General features: G+C 42.5%; 1 protein-coding gene across 1 annotated transcript in view; it reads left to right on the top strand.

The window, feature by feature from the left end:
- Nucleotides 1–23,664, top strand: part of LOC145412607 (sulfotransferase 1C4-like) — a 224,309-nt gene that overhangs the window by 183,457 nt on the left and 17,188 nt on the right. The window contains exon 5 of the mRNA XM_080282523.1: nucleotides 14,166–14,292. Coding sequence (XP_080138649.1) covers nucleotides 14,166–14,292 — 127 coding nt within the window. The remainder of the gene's footprint in view (nucleotides 1–14,165; nucleotides 14,293–23,664) is intronic.

The raw sequence follows: 23,664 nt of genomic DNA, 5'->3' as shown, positions 1-23,664 counted from the left end.
GGTAAGGAACAATGGGAGAAACAACACACAACACCTCTACATTTATTGAATTTGAACTAATAAACAATAACAGTAGCAATATAATGGATTTCAGACACATATATATGAAAAATAAGCATTGTACCATCGCGCGAGCATAGCGAGTTAGGTCCGAGTCGTAACATGCTATGTGCTAAGTTTCTGGTATGAGTCAACCTATCATTTTTTCTACTTGTATACTTCTGTTTCAATGACAATTTACCAATTACAACTGTTTGTAAATGTTTTCAGATGTGTTCATTCATTATGATGACATGCAGCATAAGTTTAGCGAACATCAGCTTAGTAAGCGCACTCGCTATGACTCGTATTTCAACATACCAAATTGTTTTATCACTTTCCAATTATTTTCCCCTTTACATAGAACCTTTCCTCCACCACTGTAAATGTTTTCAATTATTTACATTCATTACGAGAGCATTTAGCGATATGCTAGCGCATATTCACGTAGCAACCACGATCTCAAACACTCGTGTTTCATCATCTACTTTATTTATTCACTCCAATTATATTTTCCCACTTACATTACACACGTTTACACCCCTAGAATGCACTGTACATACTTACTGCCATTATTTATTCAAGTGAGCGTGAGAATATCGCCTGAAAATACCCTCGCAAGGAATGTTTCGTCATACATAATACTCACACACTTACATACTAATTCACTCACACACTTATATACTAATTCACTCACACACTTATATACTAATTATTCACTTTATCACTTGCTGACTTTTATTTTGACTAATACGTGCCTTATTCATTCGACTGAGCGTCAGGAAATCTTATCTTTATACACACGCTATGAATATTTGACTTAGAATATACATCATCATATACAATAATTTGAACTTATATTATACTCGTAAGAATGTCACATAATGATAATTATATAATAACGGGCCGTATTTATTGCACTGAGCGACAGAATATCGCATCATACAACCCTCTCTATGTAAGTTTCAACTTAGGGAAGATTTATATACTTACACCCAATGTTTTCACTTATGTTCTACCCGTAGGCACTTTATACTAATATTTGGAGATCCACATGACTGATATTTTCACAGAGCGTCTGTCTGTCGCATTTACCTCATAATTTCAGCGTCCTTTCGCATTCACACCATGCTAAAATTGCAGCAACGTGTGATATTCACTAAAACATGGGTGAATACACAGACCCACGTCACACTGCACGCACTCATAGCGGGTGTCCTTCCTCTGTGTCGTGAGTCTCACCTGGGAATTACTGCACACGTGACACCTGCGCTGGGGCCTAGGTCTGTTGGGCTGGGGAGGGATAGGAGTGGGGAAATGGCGGCCGGATATTCTCTGGGGAGTCTGGGTAATAGGGGCAGTGCGGGGGCGCTGTTGGGGCCTTTCAACAGCATACTTAGCAAAGATTTCTCTTGTGAGCTCCCTCACAAACCCTTCAAATGTTTCCTGAACTCCTGTGGTCATGGCGTGAAGGTGGTGGCAATTCAGAGCAGTGATATCTAGTAAGTGAAAGAACAGTTTCTTATACCACTTCATCGTTGTCCTGGCACACTCTACCGTCGATATCATGGAGTCAGACTGGTCCACGAGGCGCATGTTTATATTGTAATCCATTACACACTCAGGTTTCCAAACACGACGCCTGCTCTCGCTATGGTAATCTACAGAATCAGTACGGTGCATCAAGGGGCGGTGAACCGTGGACAAGAGGCTTACTTCTCTGTTGTGGTTCCACATTGTTGCAAGGATGTTGTTGGCTTTGAAGAAGACAACCTCACTCCTTGCAAGTTTCCGCCCTACCTTGACCATGTGACGCCGGTTCACCTTTACGGTTCCACAGACTCCCGTTTCATGTGTGTGAAGATAACGAGCGAGAAGAGGGCTAGTGTACCAGTTGTCGAGGTAGAGAACGTGACCGCGATGAAGGTAGTCTTGTATCATCGTCTTTACCACTGCTCCCGAAAGTCCTATACTTCGATCTTCTATTATGTCTGTCTGTGCACCGGTGTACAAGACTATGTCTTGCACGTATCCAGTCCTACAGTCACACATAACAAAGATCTTGAACCCAAAACGGTGCCTTTTGCTGGGTATATACTGTCTGAATGAAATATTGCCTCTCCACAACACGAGACTCTCGTCTATGACGAGATCTCTATAGGGATAGAATGAGGATCGAAAGGTTTGCCTGAGGTGATCAAAGACCAGCCTAATTCGCCTCATTTTGTCAGTGTTGTTTGCATTTGCAGGGTCATGAGCATCATAAAAATGGAGGCGACTTAGAATTTGTTGAAACCGATTACGGCTCATCACTTGACCAAATATGGGGGTAAACATAACAGGGTCCCTTGTCCAGTAAGCAGGAATTCTATTCTTTCTTATAATACCCATCAAAAGGACAAGGGCAAAAAATAAGAACATTTCTGGAAGGGAGACAGGGTAATCATAGATCACAGAATGCCTACTCCTTGTTCCCGATCTTTCACTTTCTAGGCGCTGGGCGCTTGCAAACAGGTTTGTTTGATAAACGATCTGATCTACGAATGCCTCACTGAAAAACAGGTGGAAAAAATCCAACCTGGTGGAATTACTGTGAATACCTGGTGCAATGCAGCCAGATCGCCCTTGCTCAGTGAAGGGGTGAATGAGGGGAGAAAAATCACTCCCATCCTTCCAATCCCACGACACAAATCCCTCGTCCCCATCACCGCCTTTGTCTGGGTGGGGAGGAGATCCTGGTTGGGGAGGTGGGGGAGAAGGAGTACGGAGGGCTTCCCCACTGTCACTCCTCTTCCCTCTGCCTTTACCCTTTCCCTTTCCCTTACCCTTACGGCCTTGAGGAACATTAGGGGGCTGTGGGGATGAAATAGTTGAATATTGGGGAGCAGAAGACGTGCTTTGGAGTGGTTCCTCCCCACCTTCCCCCTCCCTCACAACCCCACGTGATAAGGAACGCACCCGCACTGGCCCACGTGATCCACTCTGCCGCCTCACACTACGTAGGGAGAGCAATGACTCACTCACGTCACTCTCACTTTCCCTAATCCCAGGACTTTCCATTTCACTCCCCACTCCCTCCACTTGACTTCCTAGCTCCCCAAACAGAATGCTAGGCCCATACCTGCTCATACGACGTGGTGTGCGCTCTGGGCCACGATGTGTTATGACCTCCCATCCATACCACGTGGCAGCACGTCCCACGGCTCCGTCCTCGTCCTCGTCCTCGACCTCGAATTCTTCTTCCAAATCACGCTGGGGATAGGGATAGGATATACCACGTGCCTTCTTTGCCTCCTGCCCCTCTCTAGCAGCACGGTAAGTCACGTACTGCCGCTTCCTGGGTGACGGAACTTCCTCGTCACTGCTGGTGGTTTCTTCCTCCTCTGGCTGCACATAATCTTTGTCCATCTCCTCGTCATCCAGTGGGAAATCACTGTCGCTGGTAAAGGTGTCCAGGGCGACTTGAATCTCGCTCTCTGAGAGACCTCTCTTAGCCATGTCTGAGCAGGACCGTGGCTACCAGGTGAGTGGACGAGTGGCGGGCTAGCGCGGGTCGCGCGGGGTCGCCGAGTGTCCCCGCCTGGTGGCAGGTAGGGGAAGGTCAGGCGAGGGTACGTACCGCAAATCAAGCACGAAATTTGAAAATTGTCGAAATTATGCACATTGCAATTGCACGACGTACTGGTACGTCGCCAGGACTGGCAAATGCAAATCGTTGCAACGTACCCATACGTCGTCGGGACGGGGCGGGTTAAACGCAATGGCCGCTTATTTAACACAGACAAATGGGAATGTGTACAATAACTTATTTTTCAGTATAATTTCCGTACTGTTCCTCACACTTTTTGTTATGGCCTACTGTACAAGCTTCCTGACGCCATCGAAGAAAAACGCTCTAGGTTGTATCTAAAGTCATATTTTCATCACCTTTTTCACACCTTAAACACTGCATTACCAGCGACCACGTAATCCCTTTATTATAAATGGAGCGAAGTCATGGGACTGGCATGATATACAGTAAGGTTGGGGCTATTAGGTGGCTGTAGCAGAATCTCAAACCTAAGGTTTCAGATTGTCTCCATTGTTGTGGCCGACGCACCGGCTAGAGCATTACCGTGGGGCAGGAAAACAATTGTTGATATCAGTCATCTTTTTTTATAAACTGAAAGTTTCAGCTTGTTTTTAATCATAACTGATTAAGCTACATTGTTAACAGCTTGTCCATGCTCTTGGTAATGGTCAAAATATGCCCCTGCATATCCAAGGTTAGCAAAGACTTCACGGCAGAGGGGATACTTCTATACTGAATTTTTATCGAAGCAGAATATTTCCACTCCATGCTTTCACTTTTTCGGGTTAGAAATGATGTGTCCTTGTTTTTTTTTTTTTAATCACTGACAGTCAAAACTAATGTAACCTTTGCCTTCGGTAATTACATATCTATTTTCACGAGCGGGGTAAGCTGCAACTTTTTTTCACTTTACGACGAAATAGCAGCCCCATTATTAAAACAGATAACATACATTTTTTTTAACAAGCAGAAGCAGCAATGCGCTAATAACACCGAAATAAATAGTTAAGCTGAATTATTTCCATTCCATTCTTTCTGTTAACTCATACATAAATCAGCTGATATCCCTATGGCTCCAACTATATGATTCTTCACCAACCAACAGCAACATTTAGGATGGTATCAGTCTCAGTCCACACTTGCGAGAATCTAGGAAGCCTAGAATACTTCCACTGATCTAGACTGGTGTAAAAATCCTCTAGAAAACACAGCTTTGTTCGGCAGCTGTCGATTTTTTTAATAACAAAACAGAGGAAGGAAAAACTATCTATCTACAGTATCTATCTATAGCCCGACGCCCTATTCCTGCAAAGGGTGGCCGCAGACAAAACGCCTCCAAGTCGGTCTGTCACCCACAATTTGACTACCCTCCCCCCAGCTCACTCCCCCTTCCCTCATATACCTCTCAACTCCATCCCTCCACCTCATTCTCGGTTTTCCCCTCCCTCTCCCTCCCTCCACCTCACCTACATACACCCTCTTAGTCAGTCTTTCATTCTCCATTCTCTCCATATGTCCAAACCACCTCACTGTATTTCTCCTAATCTTCTCAACCACATCCACATCCACCCAACAACGTTCTTTCACTTCTTCATTCGTCAACCTGTCCCTCCATGTCACTCCACATGCTCCTCTCAAGTAGCTCATTTCCACTGCTCTCACTCTTGACTTGTTCCCCTCTTGCAAGGTCCATGCCTCGCTTCCATACGTCAGGGTAGGGATCACAATACTATCATGCAGTGACTTCTTAATTTCCATACTCACCTCCCTATTTCTCATCTCCGCTTTCAGTGAACCAACAACCTTCCCTGCTGTACCCATTCACGCACTTCATCCCCCAAGGTTCCATCCTTACTCATCACACTACCCAAGTACTTGAATTCACTCACATTCTTCATATCCTCGCCATCCAACCTCACCGTGCATTCTGTGACTTCATTCCTCTCAAACACCGTAACTTTACTCTTGTTTACATTAACTTTCAGATTCCTCTTCCTACACACTGTCCCAAATTCATTCACCAAACCTTGCAACTCCCATTCATCTTCACTCAACAATGCTGTATCATCAGCAAACAACAACGCCAGAACCTTCCAAATCTCACCCTCATTCATTAGAGCCAGCCCCACATCCGTTGCCCTACCTCGCACCTCCTTTATAACGCCATCCATGTATATATTAAACAGTCATGGAAACATCATACAACCCTGTTTCAGTCCCACACTGAGACCAAAGAACTCACTCAGCTCACCATCACCGTAGCCCTAGCTCCTTCGTACATACTCTTCACAGCACTCAACAATTTCCCCTCCACTCCATATATTCTCAGCACCTTTCACATACCTTGCCCATTTATTCTGTCATATGCTTTCTCCAAGTCCATGAAGGCAACATACACTTTCTTTCCCTTCTCTAGATACTTCTCCACTAAACATCTTAGAACAAATATCTGACCTACACACCTTTTTCCCTTCCTAAATCCCCCTTGTTCTTCTCCAACTAGCTCCTCTGTTATATGCCTAACTCTATCAATGAGTATTCTACCATACATTTTTCCAGTCACACTAAGAAGGCAAATACCCCTATGGTTACCACATACCTCTTTCTCCCCTTTTCCTTTGTAAAAAAGGAACAATTGTACCTGATTTCCAGTCCTCCGGAACCCTTCCCTCTTCCCAAGCCAATCTACATAACTTCCATATCCACTCCACTACAGTCTCACCCCCATACCCCAGCATTTCACCACACACCCCATCAATTCCTGGAGCCTTTCCCATCTTGATCTTCATTGCTTCCACTATTTCCGCCCTATTGATCTCTTCCTCCCTCCTCTCATCTCTCCTTCTCCCAGCCATTTCCCAGCCACTTATACTCGTACTGCTCTCATTCTCTACATTCAACAAATCCTTAAAGTGCTCCTTCCATCTCCTCAATTTCTCTCTCTTCTCCACCAACAATCTCTTATTCCTATCTTTCACTCCTCTACTATTTCTCCTTTCACACTGCCTTACTTTCTTTACCTCCTTCCAAAACAATTTCTTACTCTCCCTCCATTTCACACTCAGATTCCTCCCAAACTCTTCATCCACGTTCTTCTTACTCTCCTTCACCAGTCTCTTCACCTCCCTTCTCACGATCACATATACCTCTCTCATCTCTCTCTCATCTTCTCCCCTACCTCTACTCGCTAGCCATTCACTATATGCCTTCTTCTTTTGTTCCACAGCTCGTTTCACCTCATTATTCCACCATGCTGTCCCGTGCACACCTCTGCATCTCCTCCCCACTCCACAAACCAACAAACAAATGAATAAAAAAATAATAATCCATACACAACATAACTGGTGTCCTCCATTCACAAAATATCTGCAACAGCTGAACTTGAACAGCTACAGGTTGAAGTTTGGGGGGAAACAATTCCGGGGACGCGAGTTCCAGAGAGATGCAATTCGGGAAATAAAAGAATTTTGATAGAAGTTCTGCAATATGGCTGTGTGACATTCCAGTCATGAGCGCTACCAGATGCCCGTGTAGCACGAGGGAAGGCGTGGAGACGTGGCAAAATGGACGCAACTTCATCTGAGCATTTGCATAAAAATATCAGTAAAATAATGCATGGGAGGCAACATTCCTCCTTACTTGTAGGGGAGGTAGTTTATTCATAATAGCAGGGTTATTAATAATTCCAACAGCTTTGTTCTGAATTTTGTCTAGTTGTTTTAGTGCAACTTCACATCCATTCCACGAGGGTGAGCAATGTTCAAGCTGACAGTGCATATGACTCTTATGAATTATAGCTAACTGTTCATCAGTGAAGTTACGGACTCTGTACAATAATCCAAATTTCTTTGAGGTGGTTTAGCAAGTGATCTGACGAGAGGTCCAGCTGAGGGCATTGTTAAGTGAGACACCGAGAATTTCAATACTTAGGTCATAAATATGAACCAGGAACAGAGTTGGTGCCAGAACTAATCCCTGAGGCACACCATTTTTATTTGAGTGGAAATTGGAATATACATCATCTACTTTTACTCTTATTTTTCTGTTGCTGAGATATGAGGAATGCAGAGGAACAAAAGATGTTAGTCCATAGCAAGAGAGTTTGGACGGCAGGGAACAGTGCTACACACTGTCAATTACTAGTTGCTTATGTGTGTGTGTGTGTATATATATATATATATATATATATATATATATATATATATATATATACAGTATATATATATATATATATATATATATATATATATATATATATATATATATATATATATATATATATATATGTATGTATATGTATGTATATTTGTATATTTATTTACTTATTTATATATTCATATATACTGTCATGAGAATCTTCAGTGCAAAAATTGGCAAATTGCAAATGAAGAGGCATGTGTGGGAAAATTCGGAGTAGGAGAGAGGAATGCTGAACTATAATTATAACCTGAGAATAATGAACACATTCTTCCACAAAACAATATGGAGAAAATGAACCTGGATAAGCACAAATGGAGAAACAAAGAACGAAATACAACAGAGAAGAACAAACGATCACTAACGTCGCAGTTACAACAAAGTAAATATAGGAAGTGACCACAGAAAGGTGGGTTGCAGAGCCAAATTCAATTCAGAAGGGAAAGAAAAAAATCAATTGAAAATAAAAAGTTATGCCCAATAATAGTAGGCGAAAACAAAACTGTCTTTCAGTTAGAAATAACGAACAGATTTCAAGCTCTAAGGTATTTTGAGTGTGACACTGATGAGTTAAAACATGGACTAACAAAAGTGTTAAGGGAATCAGCAGAGGCAGTAGGGAAAGCTAATACAACCAAAGCCAGCAAGTATTCAGGAAAGACCCTCGAGATCATGAAGAGAAGAAAATGAAAGCGTAAACAAAGAAAGAGGAAATAGAAAGAGCAGAATTAAATAAGGTCAGCAACAATCTACATATCTATAGCCAAACGCCGCAATCCCGTAAGGGGTGGCAACAAACAAATCGCATCAGTGTCGCCCTGTCCCCTGCCATTTCGCAGCCCTTCCCCCTTACAACCCCCTTTCTCATATGCCTCTACTCCATCCGTCCACCTCATCCTCAGTCTCCCCCACCCTTTCCCCTCCCTTCTATCTCACTCACATACAATTTTCTCATTAGTTTGTCAATCTCTGTCCTCTCCACAGGGCCAAAACACCTCATTGAATTTCCCCTAATGCTTTCTATCACATCCACATCCACACCACACCGCTCCTTCACTTCCTCATTTGTCAGCCTGTCTCTCAAGGTAACTCTACATGCTCCTTCGAAATAACTCTTTTCCACTTCTCTCACTCTTGGCTTGTGTCTCTCCAACAAGGTTCCAGCTTCACTTCCATACGTTAGAGTGGGGATCACAATACTGCCACGTAGCAACTGTTTTACCCCATACTCACTTCAGTATTTCTTATCACTGCTTTCAGTTAACCAGCATCCTTTCATACGTGTACCATTTCAAGCACTTCATCCTCCAAACTTCCATCCTTACTCACCACATTACCTAAGTACTTAAATCCATTTACAGTTTCCATTTCCTCACTATCCACCCTCACTGTGCATTCTCTCTCGAAGACCACAACTTTGCACATCTCTATATTCATCTATAGACTTCATTTCATACGTACTCTCCCAGATTTATTTGCCTAGCTTTGCAGTTCCCCTTCGACTTCACATAACAATATTGTCTCATATGCAAACATCAGGACATGAAGTTTCCAAACGTTGCCCTTTCATTAGGGCCGCTCCAACATTCACTGTCCTACCTTGTATCCCTTTTATAACTTCATCCATATACAGACTGAACCACATTGAACATGACACATAATATCTGCTTCAGTTCAACATTCAGACAGAAAAATTCACTTAGTTCACCATCCACACGCATTGCAGTCCTAGCACCCTCATACATACTCTTCACGACAATCAACAGCTTTGCATTTACTCCATATATTTTAATATTTTGCACATTCCTTGTCTGTCCACTCTGTCTTATGTTTTCCCCCAATCCATGAAGGCAGTATACAACTTCTTTCCCCTCTCTATACTCTTTTCCACTAAACATCTTAGGATGAATATCTTCCCTACACAACATTTTCCCTTCCTGAAACCTCCCTGTTTTTCTCCAGGTGATTCCTCTATTATTTCCCGAACTTTTTCAGTATCCTACAATATACTTTTAGTGTTACACCAAGAAGACAAATTCCCTTATGATTTCCACACACTTCTTTTTCTCCTTTTCCTTTGCACAGAGGAATAATTATCCCTGATTTCCAATCCTCCGGGGTTCTACCATCCTTCCAGGCCAATCTGCATATCTTCCATATACATTCCACTACTATCTCTCTCCCCGTCCTTCAACATTTCACCACCCACTACATCTGTTCCTCGGGCTTTCCCCATTTTGACTCTCTTCATTGTTTCCACTACTTATATCCTACTTATTTCTTCCTCCCTTCTCAGCTCCCTCCTCTTCCCAGTCATTCCTTAGCCCAGGGGTTCCCAACCTGGGGTAAATGTAGGCTACCCCCAGGGGTAGCCTTCATTTGCACTTCTCAGGGGGGTAAATAGGGGTCTAAGAGAATAACCATGGTGTACAATACATGGTGTTCTAATCTACAGTCAGTTTGAACAAAATCGTGTTTTTATCAATTTCCTTATTTCAGTAAGCAAAACGTTTATTGAAATTATATCAGTGAGGTGACTACCATTTTTTCCCTCTCTTATGTGACTTCCCACGGCCCGCAATCCGTATTAGACGTGAAACGATCAGGTATGTATACGGCGACTCGAGGTAGCGATGGTACCGCCCGGTAATGTCTGAGTCAGTCCTACTGAAGCTCACATCTGGTGAAGGTGTGTTAACATTACCCGTCACCAGCACAGTTGTCATAGCTTTGTTGCAAGTGTTGCATAAAAAGTTTACTATACACAATATGAACAATAAATGGATAGAAAAGAATTTCCGAAATTAATTTTTAAAAAAAGTATTTTTAAAATGTCGTACCGAATGGGAGTTGCAAGGTTTGGTGAATGAATTTGGAACAGTGTGTAGGAGAAGGAATCTGAAAGTTAATGTAAACAAGAGTAAAGGTATGGTGTTTGAGAGGAATGAAGTCACAGAGTGTGCAGTGAGGTTGGATGGTGAGGATATGGAGAATGTGAGTGCATTCAAGTACTTGGGTAGTGTGATGAGTAAGGATGGGACTTTGGGGGATGAAGTGCGTGAAAGGGTACAGCAGGGAAGGAAGGTTGTTGGTACACTGAAAGCAGTGATGAGAAATAGGGAGGTGAGTATGGAAGTTAAGAAGTCACTGCATGATAGTATTGTGATCCCTACCCTGACGTATGGAAGCGAGGCATGGACCTTGCAAGAGGGGAACAAGTCAAGAGTGAGAGCAGTGGAAATGAGTTACTTGAGAGGAGCATGTGGAGTGACGTGGAGGGACAGGTTGACGAATGAAGAAGTGAAGGAACGTTGTGGGGTAGATGCGGATGTGGTTGAGAAGATTAGGAGAAATACACTGAGGTGGTTTGGACATGAGGAGAGAATGGAGAATGAAAGACTGACTAAGAGGGTGTATGTAGGTGAGGTGGAGGGAGGGAGAGGGAGGGGCAGACCGAGGATGAGGTGGAGGGATGGAGTTGAGAGGTATATGAGGGAGAGGGGGGTGAGTTGTGGGGAGGGAAGTCAAATGGTGGGTGACAGAGCGACTTGGAGGCGTTTTGTCTGCGGCCACCCTTTGCGGAATTAGGGCGTCGGGCTATAGATAGTTAGACAAAATAGACCGACATTATTTTAAGAAATACATTTAAATATTAATTTTGGAAATTCTTATCTTTTCATTTATTTTTCATATAAATTCACTGACATCAGTTATTGATGCTATCAATACCAAGATCACTATGCAGTCTACACATTCAGACTTCAGAATGAAATAATATAAAGTTAATATATTTCATCAATTTCTGATCCTTAATTTTTAGAGGTGCATGGGAACCTGTCTGAATCCCCGAGGGGTACAGAGGAACAAAAAGGTTGGGAACCCCTGCCCTAGCCACTTATACTAGTGTTACATTCATTTCCTATGTTTATCAATTCCCTAAATTGTTCTCTCCATCTGCTCACTCTTTCTCTTTTCTGCACCAGTAATCTGACATTTTTATCTTTCACTCCGCAGCTACCTTCTTTATCATCCCGTGATTAAGAGGAAGAGAAAAGAAAAACAAAAGAGAACCATTAAAAAGGGGAAAGTTCCGAAACAGGTCTGAAGCAAACTGGCACTAGAAAGCAACAAATTATATCACTGAAAGGCGAAAATGGCGAAGTTATTAAGTGTAGAGAGCAGATAGTGAAAAGATTTAAGAGTTTACAAAGACTGTATGTTTCAAACAAAAGTACCAACAGCCACCTTTTCTGTTGATGCAAGTGAAATACGTGTACCAGGGGTAACACCAGATGAGCTAAACTTTTCCCTTAAAAGTATGAAAAGAGGAAAGGCTCCAGGAGAAGATGGAATAGTAGCTGATTTACTGGCAGATGCAAGAGTAGAAGTTCAAAACCGGGCCACCCACGTATTTGCCCGATGAATAAGGAAGCAGAAATACACACAACCTGTTATCAATAGTTCTAATGCTTTACAAGAAAAGCAACTCAAAAGATTTTAGCAACTATCGATCTATCAGCATATTGCCAGTTATTTACTGACTCCTCGCTAAAGTCCTTACGAACAGCATAATAACAAATATGGAAAAATATCAGCTTAGTGAGTAGGCAGGATTCCGAACCGGACGTTAGACGATTGATCATCAACACACAATGAATCAACTAAGAAACCTAAAGAACATAATAAACCATTGTGCTTGGGTTTTATCATTTATGAAAAGGCTTTTGAGTCAATGGAGCACATAGGCATGAAAATTAATTACGGGAATAAGGAGTAAAAGAGAATAATGTAAAACGGCTCGACAACACAAAGAAGGAACTGCTACAGGTAAGTTACATAAAGACTCAGAAAAAGTTATGACTGAAAAAGGCATACGTCAGTGAGATTCAGTTCCACAAAAATTATTTTCGGCATGCCTTGAAAGCATTTTCAGAAAGTTGGAATGCTAGAACAAAGGAATGAACATGGATGGGGAAAACTTAAACAATAAAAGATGTGCAGATGACCTTTTCCTAATCTCAGAAAGAGCAGAGACATTGCAAGAAATGTTAAGTGACCTAAACAGAGAAAGTCTCCAAGTAAGGTTAAAGATAAGCCGAAGTAAAACTGAAATAATGTTTAATTCAAATACACCAAAGAACGTCATCAAAATAAAAAGTTCTTGAAGAAGTTGAGGAGTACAAGTTATTGGGACAAATACTAAAACAAACGAAGACCACGAAAAAGAATTTAAACGGAGCATTACAAATGGATGGATAGCTATGGTAAACATTGAGATGTCATGCAAAATTGCTTGCCAGTATTTATGAAAAGAAAAGTAAATAACTAATGTATAACCAGTTATGACGCACAGCTGTGACACCTTGGAAAATGACAAAAATAAATAAAAAACTATCTAATCCATTTTCAAAGAGCAATGGAAATATCAGTTTGGGGAATATCTTTAAGAGATAGGAAGAAATAATCGTGGATGACAGAGCGGACTAAAGTCGAAGACTGCATAAAAGTTGTAAGAGAACAGAAATGGAGGAGGGCAGGTCATGTAGCAAGAATAAGGGATGATCAGTGAAGCAAGAGGTTGACTAACTGGACACCAGGAGATTGCAAACACAGCTGAAAAGGGCCAGATAGGAGGTGGACAGATGAGACAGAGAAGTTTGCAGGCAAAACTTTAAGAGATTGACTTAGTCAAGGAATTCGTGGAGAAGGTTGGGGGAGACATTATTGTAATTTACCAGTGGACTTCCAATGGATTATATATATATATATATATATATATATATATATATATATATATATATATATATATATATATGAGAGAGGGGAGGAGGACGATTTCTTGTAGGCTGTGCTAAAATCTTTTTTTCCTCAGCATTCAGTTTATCTTCTACTACGATTGCAAAAATTTCCGCGTTTTGCCAAGTCGTCATTGACTTTATTAATTATTCAGATCCTGAGAAACAAATGAGCTGGCCTGTTTCGGTCGCTTTCACAGCATAGACAAGCTTGGAAATATTACGCCTAGTCTTACGTCTAGTTTTACACTCAGTTATTCCTCCGTCGTTTGTTGGTCATTCAGTATTATGCTTACGGCAGTGATGACGAGGCTTTTTGTCTTCCTGATTGTCGTGGATGATTTAACATTCATATGTCTATGCTCTTTGTTGCATTCTCTATTCTCTCTGGACCTCTTTCCCCTTTTTTCCACATCCTGTCCTCTCTTCTTTGATGCTATTCTGCATTTACCTGACCCAGGTTCTTTCACATTTCCTCATACCTTTCACGCCACACCATACTCAATCTTCTCTTCTCTCCACTTGACTCATCTCCATCTCTCATGGCCCATGTGCCCCTTAAGGTGGTGTACGTGGTGAGGAACCCCAAGGCCGTCGCCGTGTCCTACCACCACCACTCACGTCTCCTCATTGTGAGCGGCTTCCAAGGACCCCTCGACAAGTTCGTGAAGTATTTTACCTCTGGCAATCGTGAGTTTTTATTCACTCTGATAATAAAAATGTCGGAACTGGATCCTTTTGTTCCTGTATTTATATAGTACATAAATCATGCATTACATATTAATCCATTTTTAAGCATGTTTCTGAAAATCGTGGTGAATAAAGAAAGTGATTACAAAATAACAAGTACAGCTAACTGATATATTATTCTGAATATCTAAGTAATTCCTTCATAAACTTCTATGTTTCGGTCGCTTTCCCAGCACAGCCAAGCTGGGAAATTTTACGCCTAGTCTTACGTCTAGTTTTACACTTAGTTATTCCTCCGTCATTCGGTATTATGCTCATGCAGGGATGACGAGGCTTTTTGTCTTCGTGATTGTCGTGGATGATTTAACTCTCATATGACCATGCTCTTTGTTCCAGATGTTCCAGACAGGAGGAACCAGTCATGTTGAAATAAGTAATTGCTGATGTAGATCGTTTCAAATTAATTCAGGTGCATACCTGAAAATTATTGGAGATAAATATTTCTTTCATTTTTTTTTTTTTCTATACTGTTGATTCTGTTACTTAATTCTGTACCCTTTACGGGAATACTAGTGTACTTCATAAAATCCATCTTTTTCGTTCGTTTTTAGTCAGAACGAATCACTTGACAAGTTTGGTAAATGCACGATTCGCCCCCTAGCTATATGGTAGCTTATTTCTGACTGTGTCTGGTGTGTCACATTATCACTGAAGATATTTAATTATCTATCTATCTAGACAAAGAGATAAATAAAGTCAAACTGTGTATATGTGTGTGTGCCTGTGCGTTGGTTTGTTTGTTTCACGAGAATGGTAATAACTATCGACCTAATTCTTTTTGCATTAGGTTGAGGGTAAATCCAGGGAATATCAGAAAAATATCAAACAAAAATTTGGCGATCATTTGCAAGGCGACGGCGCTAAATTGTCGGAAACAGGACACGTGAAAATATGCGAGATACACACACACACACACACACACACACACACACACACAAATATATATATATATATATATATATATATATATATATATATAAATATATATATCAACTCGACAAAATCTTCCACAGGAGTACCCACTAATGTTTAATAATATCCAACTTCAGCCTCCATCATCCTTGAACATGTCTGGGGTTTCATTCACTCGGGACTTATCTTGGAAAGATCATATTACATCTCTTGTAAAATCTACTTCCAAGAGATTAAGTGTGCTAAGCCGATTCTGTACGTTCTTTACGCTTGCACAGTTGTTGACTTTATACACGGGTTTTATTCACCTCTTTGTAGAGTACAACTGTCATGTGTGGGGAGGCTCCCCATATACAGCTCTTCTAAATAGGGTGGAGTCAAAGGCTTTTCGTCTCATTAACTCTGCTCCTCTTACTGGCTCCCTTCAGCTTCTCTTTTTTCGCCGCATTGTTGCATCTATATCTCTTTTCTATCGCTACTACAATGGTCACTGCTTCTCTGAACTGTCTGCTTGCATCTCTCCACCTCTACGGCGGGCGCGTAGCACCCGTTTAACAACGAACTCTCATCCTTTTTCTGTCCAGCTCTCTAATGCAAGATTTAACCGTCACCCCCAGTCCTTTTGCCTCTTTGTAGAGTACAACTGTCATGTGTGGGGAGGCTCCCTACATACAGCTCTTCTAAATAGGGTGGAGTCAAAGACTTTTCATCTCATTAACTCTCCTCCTCTTACTGACTCCCTTCAGCCTCTCTTTTTTCGCTGCATTGTTGCATCTATATCTCTTTTCTATCGCTACTTCAATGGTCACTGCTTCTCTGAACTGTCTGCTTGCATCCCTCCACCTCTACGTCGGGCGCGTAGCACTCGTTTAACAATGAACTCTCATCCCTTTTCTGTCCAGCTCTCTAATGCAAGATTTAACCGTTACTCCCAGTCCTTCGTTTATGCAGCAGGTCAGCTCTGGAACTGTCTCCCTCTGTCTGAATTTTCTGCCAGCTACGATCTCCAGTCTTTCAAACGCAGAGTGTCCAGGCATCTCGAAATGATTGGATCTTGAACTTGGCTCTCTCTTGTATTTTGTTTCTTTCTTAGAAGGAACAGACTGCGTGCTCCTGGCCTTTGGTTCCTTCTTCCTAACCTAAAAAAAAAAAAAAAAAATCAGTAGAAAAACTTGTCATAATGACAAAAAGTTGTACAGCCAAATCATCATCAGGAATTCATAGTATCAAAACTGTAGTAAGATCACACAGTATAAATAACTTCAGACATTCATCACACAGTAGAAACAATTTCTGGCAGTCATAATAACAAAAAATTAGACAATAAAAACACCATCAGGCAGTAGTATTATCACCTCCGGCGTAAACTCACACATTAGAAACAACTTCAAACGGTCATGTTACCACCAATATCAAAAGAACAAACAGCAACTAAAAACCACTCAGAAAGTACATGCCTCCGCCAGCACCAATAAATTCTGTAGCCACACATACGACCACAGTCAGACACAGGAGTTTCCAGAATGCAGTAACATCACGAAATATTGATAATCACTACAACACTGTAAAAGTAAAATCACTATTAAAAACATGAAACACTATTAGAAATGTTTTAAACATACCTCATATAGGTTAATACAAATATCTGGAGGCAGTAGGGCAACAAATATGTGCAACAGCCGCGGTTAGCTGACTCTAAGGAGACAGTAACCAGCTCCTCAGTCAGAGCTACTGTTTGAACGCGAACCCACCTGATATGCACATCTGTTAACAGTCGTACTCTCTCTCTCTCTCTCTCTCTCTCTCTCTCTCTCTCTCTCTCTCTCTCTCTCTCAGCAATTTTAATATATTTTCGTCAGCCATCTAAGTACTCCCTGGAAAACTTCCCGCGAAGCCCCGGTTGAGAACTCTTGCTTTAAGCTGAAGTGAATCTAATATCTACTTTATGCCTTAATCCGGCACTGACTGAGTTCTTTGATTTGAGTGTTGGACCGAAAGAGGGATGTGTTAAGTCTTCATGGTTATATCTATCTATCTATCTACCTATATGTATATCAATGTATCGTCTTATATCTATGTTACAGGGAATATGTGTAACCAATGATTTCATTAAATCCCTAGGGAAATCATCAAATGAGTTTAAATACGAGTGGGTTAATTAAGGTTAGGATAATTTAGGTAAAGTTTTGGGAATGTTAAGCTAGGCTAGTTAGGTCAGATTAGGTTCGGTTAATTTATATGAATGCTTAACATAACTTAGCATTTATATAAATTACCCTAACCTAACCTGTCTTAACTAACCCAGCCTAACCTAACCTAAACTTAACCTAGATTGTAACAGGCTAACTTAACCGCAGCCTAAATTAACCTAACCTTAATTAATCCATCCTAAGTTAAATTCACTTCACGAATTTCCTAGAGATTTCATGAAATCACTGGTTACACATATTCCCTGTACCATCTGTCAACAGACCTATCTGTCTATCTATCTATATCTATATCTATCTATCTATCTATATCTATATCTATATATCTATCTATATATATATATATATATATATATATATATATATATATATATATATAAATAGTATCTCTTCACCTCCTGCTTTTTCTGCTGCTCTTAGCTACAATCTCTTAGAGTTCAGTCGGTCAGCCTCTTGCTCCATCGGTTATCCCTTAGTCTAGCAACATGTCCTGCTCACCACCATTTCTGTTCATTTATAGCTTCTATAATGTCTTTGACTTTAGCCTACTCTCTCACCCAAATTGATCTTTTCCTGTCTCATAAAGATATTCCCAACACTGGCCTTTCCATTGCTCTTTGAAAACGAATTAGCTGATTTTCCATTGATACTGTCAGTTTCTAGGTCTCACAACTGTACGTCATAGCTGGTATTATACATTCGTTACATACCAGTTAGAGACAGGGAAGGAAATTTATTGACCAAAGATGGAGATATTAAAAATAGATGGAAAGAGCATTTTGAGACAGTTCTTAGTAGACCAATACCACCAGAAGAGGATATACCGTCTGCTCAGGAAGATTTAAATATAGAAACAGGAGAGTTGAGGCTTGCAGAAGTGGAGAAAGCAGTAAAACAGTTAAAGAATAACAAGGCACCAGGGGAGGATGGTTTATTTCCGGAAATGTTTAAAGTGGAGGGGGATAGATTAATAATGATCTTGACCAAACTATTCAATAAGATATGGGTGACGGGGTTACTACCATCAGTTTGGAAGAATGGTGTAATTGTTAAAATTCCGAAGAAGGGAGACCTGAGTGAATGTGGTAATTGGAGGGGAATCTCTTTGTCACCGATAGCTTTGAAAGTTTTCAGTAGAGTGTTGTTAAATAGGTTGGAGCCGGTGGTTGAGGGTATTCTGAGGGATGAACAGGCTGGTTTTAGAAAGGGACGTGGTTGCAATGATCATATCTTTATAGTTAGGCATTTGATGCAGCAAATTAATGAAATGAGAGTACCGTTAAGTCTTTGTTTTGTTGATTTTGATAAGGCTTTTGATAGTGTTTCAAGAGAGACTATGGGGAAGATCATGAGACATTATGGAATACCAGAGGAGTTTGTAAGGGTCATTATGAACATGCATGGGGACACATTTTGTAAAGTGATGGTTGATGGTTGTCTAAGTGATTCGTTTGAAGTCAAGTCCGGAGTAATTCAAGGTGGTGTTCTATCGCTTTTATTATTTATATTGGTCATTGATTACATTATGAAACGTGTTGGAACAGAAACCGGTGCAGGTATACTTTGGTGAGAGAACAGGAAACTTTTGGATTTAGATTATGCAGATGATATAGTTTTGATTTGTGATGGGCCAGAAGAGATGCAGAGAGTGTTGGACTGTTTGGTGAGTGAAGGTCGTAAGGTGGGTTTGGTTATTAATTGTGGAAAAACTGAAATAATCAATATGAATATGGAAAATGCGCAGGAATGTGTAATTGGAGGTATGGTTGTAAAGCAAGTTGATAGGTTTAAATATTTAGGTACTTATTTAGCCAAGGATGGTTCTTTGAACTTTGAATTCGAGGAAAGGTTAAAGAAGGCTAATCAGGCAATGGGAATGCTTAAAAATATTTGGAATAATAACAATTTTTCTGTTCATACAAAAATCAAACTTTATAAGGTAATGGTTAGGAGTATCTTAATTTATGGACACGAGTCTTGGTACAGCACAGTGACTATGGAAAATAAATTCTTGGTGTTTGAAAATAAAGCACTTAGAAGAATATTAGGAGTTAAGTGGTGGGAAAGGATACCAAATAGTAGAATTAGAGAAATAACGGGAGTGCAGCCGATCGACGAATATGTTAGATTCTCACGATGGAAGTGGCTAGGACATGTGTATAGGAGACAGGGAATAGTACGAGGTACACCAGGGTGGGTGGCACTTGGTAGGAGAGGTAGAGGAAGGCCAAAAGAGACGTGGGTGAGGACAATGAAACGGGAAGCTGGAGATGAGTGTTGGGGAGATCTTGAGGAGTTAGCACAAGATAGGATGTGGTGGTGTGAGTTCATCGAGGCCCTATGCATCCCCGAGGGTGCCACAGGAAATGATTGATTGATTGATTACATACTTTTTGTTTCATACATATTGGCAAGCTACTTTTCATGATGTCTATGTTTACCGAAAGCTGTCGATCCAATTACATTGCATCTTTTTATTTTGTTATCATGGTCTTTCATTAGTTATAGTATGTGCCCTATGCAATTGGATTCCCCGACTTCTTCAAGAATTTCTTCGCTTATTCTGATGGAACTTTTTGGTGTATCTGGATTAAACATTAGTTTTACCTCGGTTCATCTTTTGCCCTACTTTGAAACATTCTGTATTTAGGTCATTTAACATTTCTTGCAATGTCTCTGTTTCTGAGATTACGATAATGTCATTTGCAAACCTTAAATGGTATAACTTTTCTCCATCTATGTTTACTTCTTTGTTTTCCCGGTCTAGCTTTCTGAAAATACTTTCTAGGCATGTTGTAAATAATTTTAGTGAAATTGTATCACACGCACTTCTCAGTTCTAATTTTTACTGAGTATTAATGTAATTTAACTGTTAGAGCTTGCATGCACTGGAAAGTTTTCCCTCAAAGCGGAATTCCCGCCCACTCCCAGTCCTTGCCTGGGGCCTGTTGGGCTCTGACTCAGGCCGCGCTGGTGATAGGATGCGCCCATGCCTGTGCCACTTGGAATAAACCTCAAACCAGCCTCACTGTGTCTGTCTCCCTACTGGTTCTCACCCCAACATGGCACAGTGAAGTTCTGAGGGTGACCTAGAGGCGGTGTTGCCAGTGCCCGAGCAGGCGAACCCAGATTCAAAGGACTGATTCTGCTGAATGGCGCTGGGAGACCAATTGCACAGCAACCTGTTCAATGTGCCACCACCTCAGCTACGGCCTCCAGGGATGGGCTCCACCTACCAGCCCGTGTATCCAGCCCTACACCCGGAGGCACTGATCCAATAGTGAGCACCAGCACCACCAGCAACTCCTGGTAAGGCTACTATGGGAATGTCACCATCCCAGTTCAAGGCATGGGCCTGCAGTGTCAGGCGCTACTGTACAGAGCTGGTTGCATGTTGGCCCCACCCTTAGCCGCGGGTTACGTGAGATTGCTGTGTGATCCTGAAGTGCAGCAATGCGTGGATGCATTGGTGGCCATGTATAGCTTAGAGGCCATGAGCACGAAAGAGGCTGTCAGCATAGTGAGGAGCACAGTAGTAGGCCCCAAGTGCACCGTGAGTGCATAGTTGGACTTCTTCACATTCATGCAGGACCCCAATGATAACGTCGTGTTCATATGTGGTAAAATGTAGAGCAAAAGAAGCAGTGTGATTTTGAGTGCTCTCAGTATCCTAAAAATCTCAACGATTTTATGCTGTCAAAAAAACTTGTGATGGGGCTACACAATCTCGGTATGAAAACGGAAGTGCTGCAATGACTTCCAGTGTTGTAATCTGTGGAAGAAATTGCAAATGCCTGTGAAGTGTTCGAATTGGCGGAGAAAACGGTGGGAGTGCACAGCCACAGTGGTGTGGCAGATGCTTCAGTGAGTGACGACGAGGAGGCAGAAGCAGCCGGTGCCACTCAGTTGCGGCAGGTGGGTGCAGGGCCACCCCAGCCTCATGCCCCTCCCTCACCGTCAAAGGGCTGCTCGAGGTGTGGTGGCAGCAAATGTAGAGGGGAGCATCAGTGCCACCTGTCTCAGATGTGAAAGAGTCAGCCAGTTCCAGTGAGTGTGCACGTCGTCGAAGCAGGTCAGCCCACCCCCCAAACCACCAGTAGTGTTACGACAGTTAGTGTGCCTCAGGGTGGAAGTGAAGTGTGACAACTCGCCTGCAGCATGCGAGGTGATGACAGTAGCCACTATCGGCACACAGGTATGCATAGCAGGATGTCACCTCATGTGGGGCCTCAGGCTGGCTCTGCAAAGTCTACAGGGAGCTACCATGAGCATTAATTACCTCACAGGCGGGAGCATACACATTGTGGGATCCAAGGAATGCCGCTTCAACATGGGTGGAAGGTCTGCTGTGGCTAGCCTGTACTTCACTGATGGGATGCAGTTGCTCTAACCGTCACTGCAGACATGCAAAACACTGAGCATGGTGCCACATGACTTCCCCAGCATGCCGGCGACTGTAGGGGCGTTGAACAGGTGGAAGAGCTCCCAACCCCCACCCAACCTGCAACTCCCTGATAAACACGGATGGAAGAAAATGTGAACCTGCTGGAAAAGTGGTTCCTGAAGCAATTTGGGTGCATGACATTCACAGTGAACCACGCTTCCGTACCGGAGATGAAAGGGCCAGCCCACCACATCCACCTGCGCCCCTCTTCCAAGCCCCATGCGGTGCACACACCAGCTTCCATCCCCCACCACTTCTACAACGAGGTTCATGAGCAATTAGAAGTGGAAATAAGGAAGGGTATTATCAAGCCATACCAGCTGGAGAGCCCATGAATTGGTGCTCCCATATGGTGGTTGGGCAGCTGAGCAGAACAATGAACTATCAGCAACTCAGCCAAGCAAGCCAGTGAGAGACTCACCAAGCCTGCCCCCGATTCAACGCAGTCACCAGCATGCCGAAGCACATGTTCAAAACAGTAGAGGACTTTTATTCGGGGTACCACCAGATCCCCTTGGATGAGGAAAGCAAGCACCTTTATCGCCCCATGGGGCCACTTTCACTACCAACGCATCGCCATGGGCCACCGTGCACGGCAGGATGCCTTTACCAAGCGCTTCAACGATGTAACAGCAGATATCCCCCAGAAACTGAAATGTGTTGATGACACTCCCCTGCACGACCATAAGGTCACTGATGCTTGCTGGCACACATACCAGTTCCTGTGAACGTGTGCAGAAAATAGGATTACAATCTGCCCAGACATATTCCACTTCAGCAGGAGAAGTATGACCTTCGTAGGTTATCTGTTCGGCTGGGAGGAATATCAGCCTAGTCAGAATTTGCTAAGCAGTATAACAAAATTCCAGATGCCACCACATCCCTCCCTCACAGATATCTGGTTGTGCTTCGGGCTGGTGAACCATGTGTCGCCATTCCTCGCCGTTGCACCACTCATGAAGCCCTTCAGAAAGATATTGAAAAAACCATCAGGGAAGGTGGTGTACTGGGACGGCCAATTCCAGTCCATCTTCGAGTTGACAAAGGAGACTATAAGCAAGCTTGTGGCAAAGAGCCTCCAGTATTACAACGCTACATGGCCCACAACAATGTTCACCGGCTTCAGCTGGATTGGCATCAGTTTCATGGTCATGCAGCAGTACTACATGTGTGTGTCTCAAGAGGCCCCCCCCTGTGCTGGAAGGGTGGCTGGAAACTGTCCCTATGTGGCAGCTGCCACCTAACTTCAGGGGGAGGCCCTTGCCTTAGCATGATGCCTGAAAAAGTCGCACTTGTTCCTGCTGGGATGACGGACCTCACCTTCATCACAGACCACTGTGTGCATACCAAGATCTTCAAAGACAAAGAGCTGAAAGACATCAGCAACCCCCACATACTCAACCTCAAGAAGACACTGATGTACTCATTTCTCATAAAGTACCTGAAGGGGGAGGCGAACCATGCAGCAGACGTCCTCTCAAGATACCCCCTGCTATGGGATGGACTGGACAAGATAGGCCTGGCGGAAGACGAGGCTATATGTGCCGTGGTTGCGGCGGCGATGGTCTGCGCCCTACAAGATGAAGAAGACTCCATCGTGGACCTGCGTCAAGTGGAGGTGGAAGCACACCAGGACGAGGACTACAGGCTCCTCCATGAGCGTGTGAGCACGGGGGACTGGGCTGACTGGAAGGATGAGAAGCCAATATCCCTCTGCCCATGTTGCAGGATGAGAAGGCACGTGTCCTG

The sequence above is a fragment of the Coenobita brevimanus genome, chromosome 93 (genome assembly GCF_032717465.1).
Source record: "Coenobita brevimanus isolate Jiangsu-jjx chromosome 93, ASM3271746v2, whole genome shotgun sequence".
Classification (NCBI taxonomy): domain Eukaryota; kingdom Metazoa; phylum Arthropoda; class Malacostraca; order Decapoda; family Coenobitidae; genus Coenobita; species Coenobita brevimanus.
This window is presented reverse-complemented; position numbering and strand designations above follow the sequence as displayed.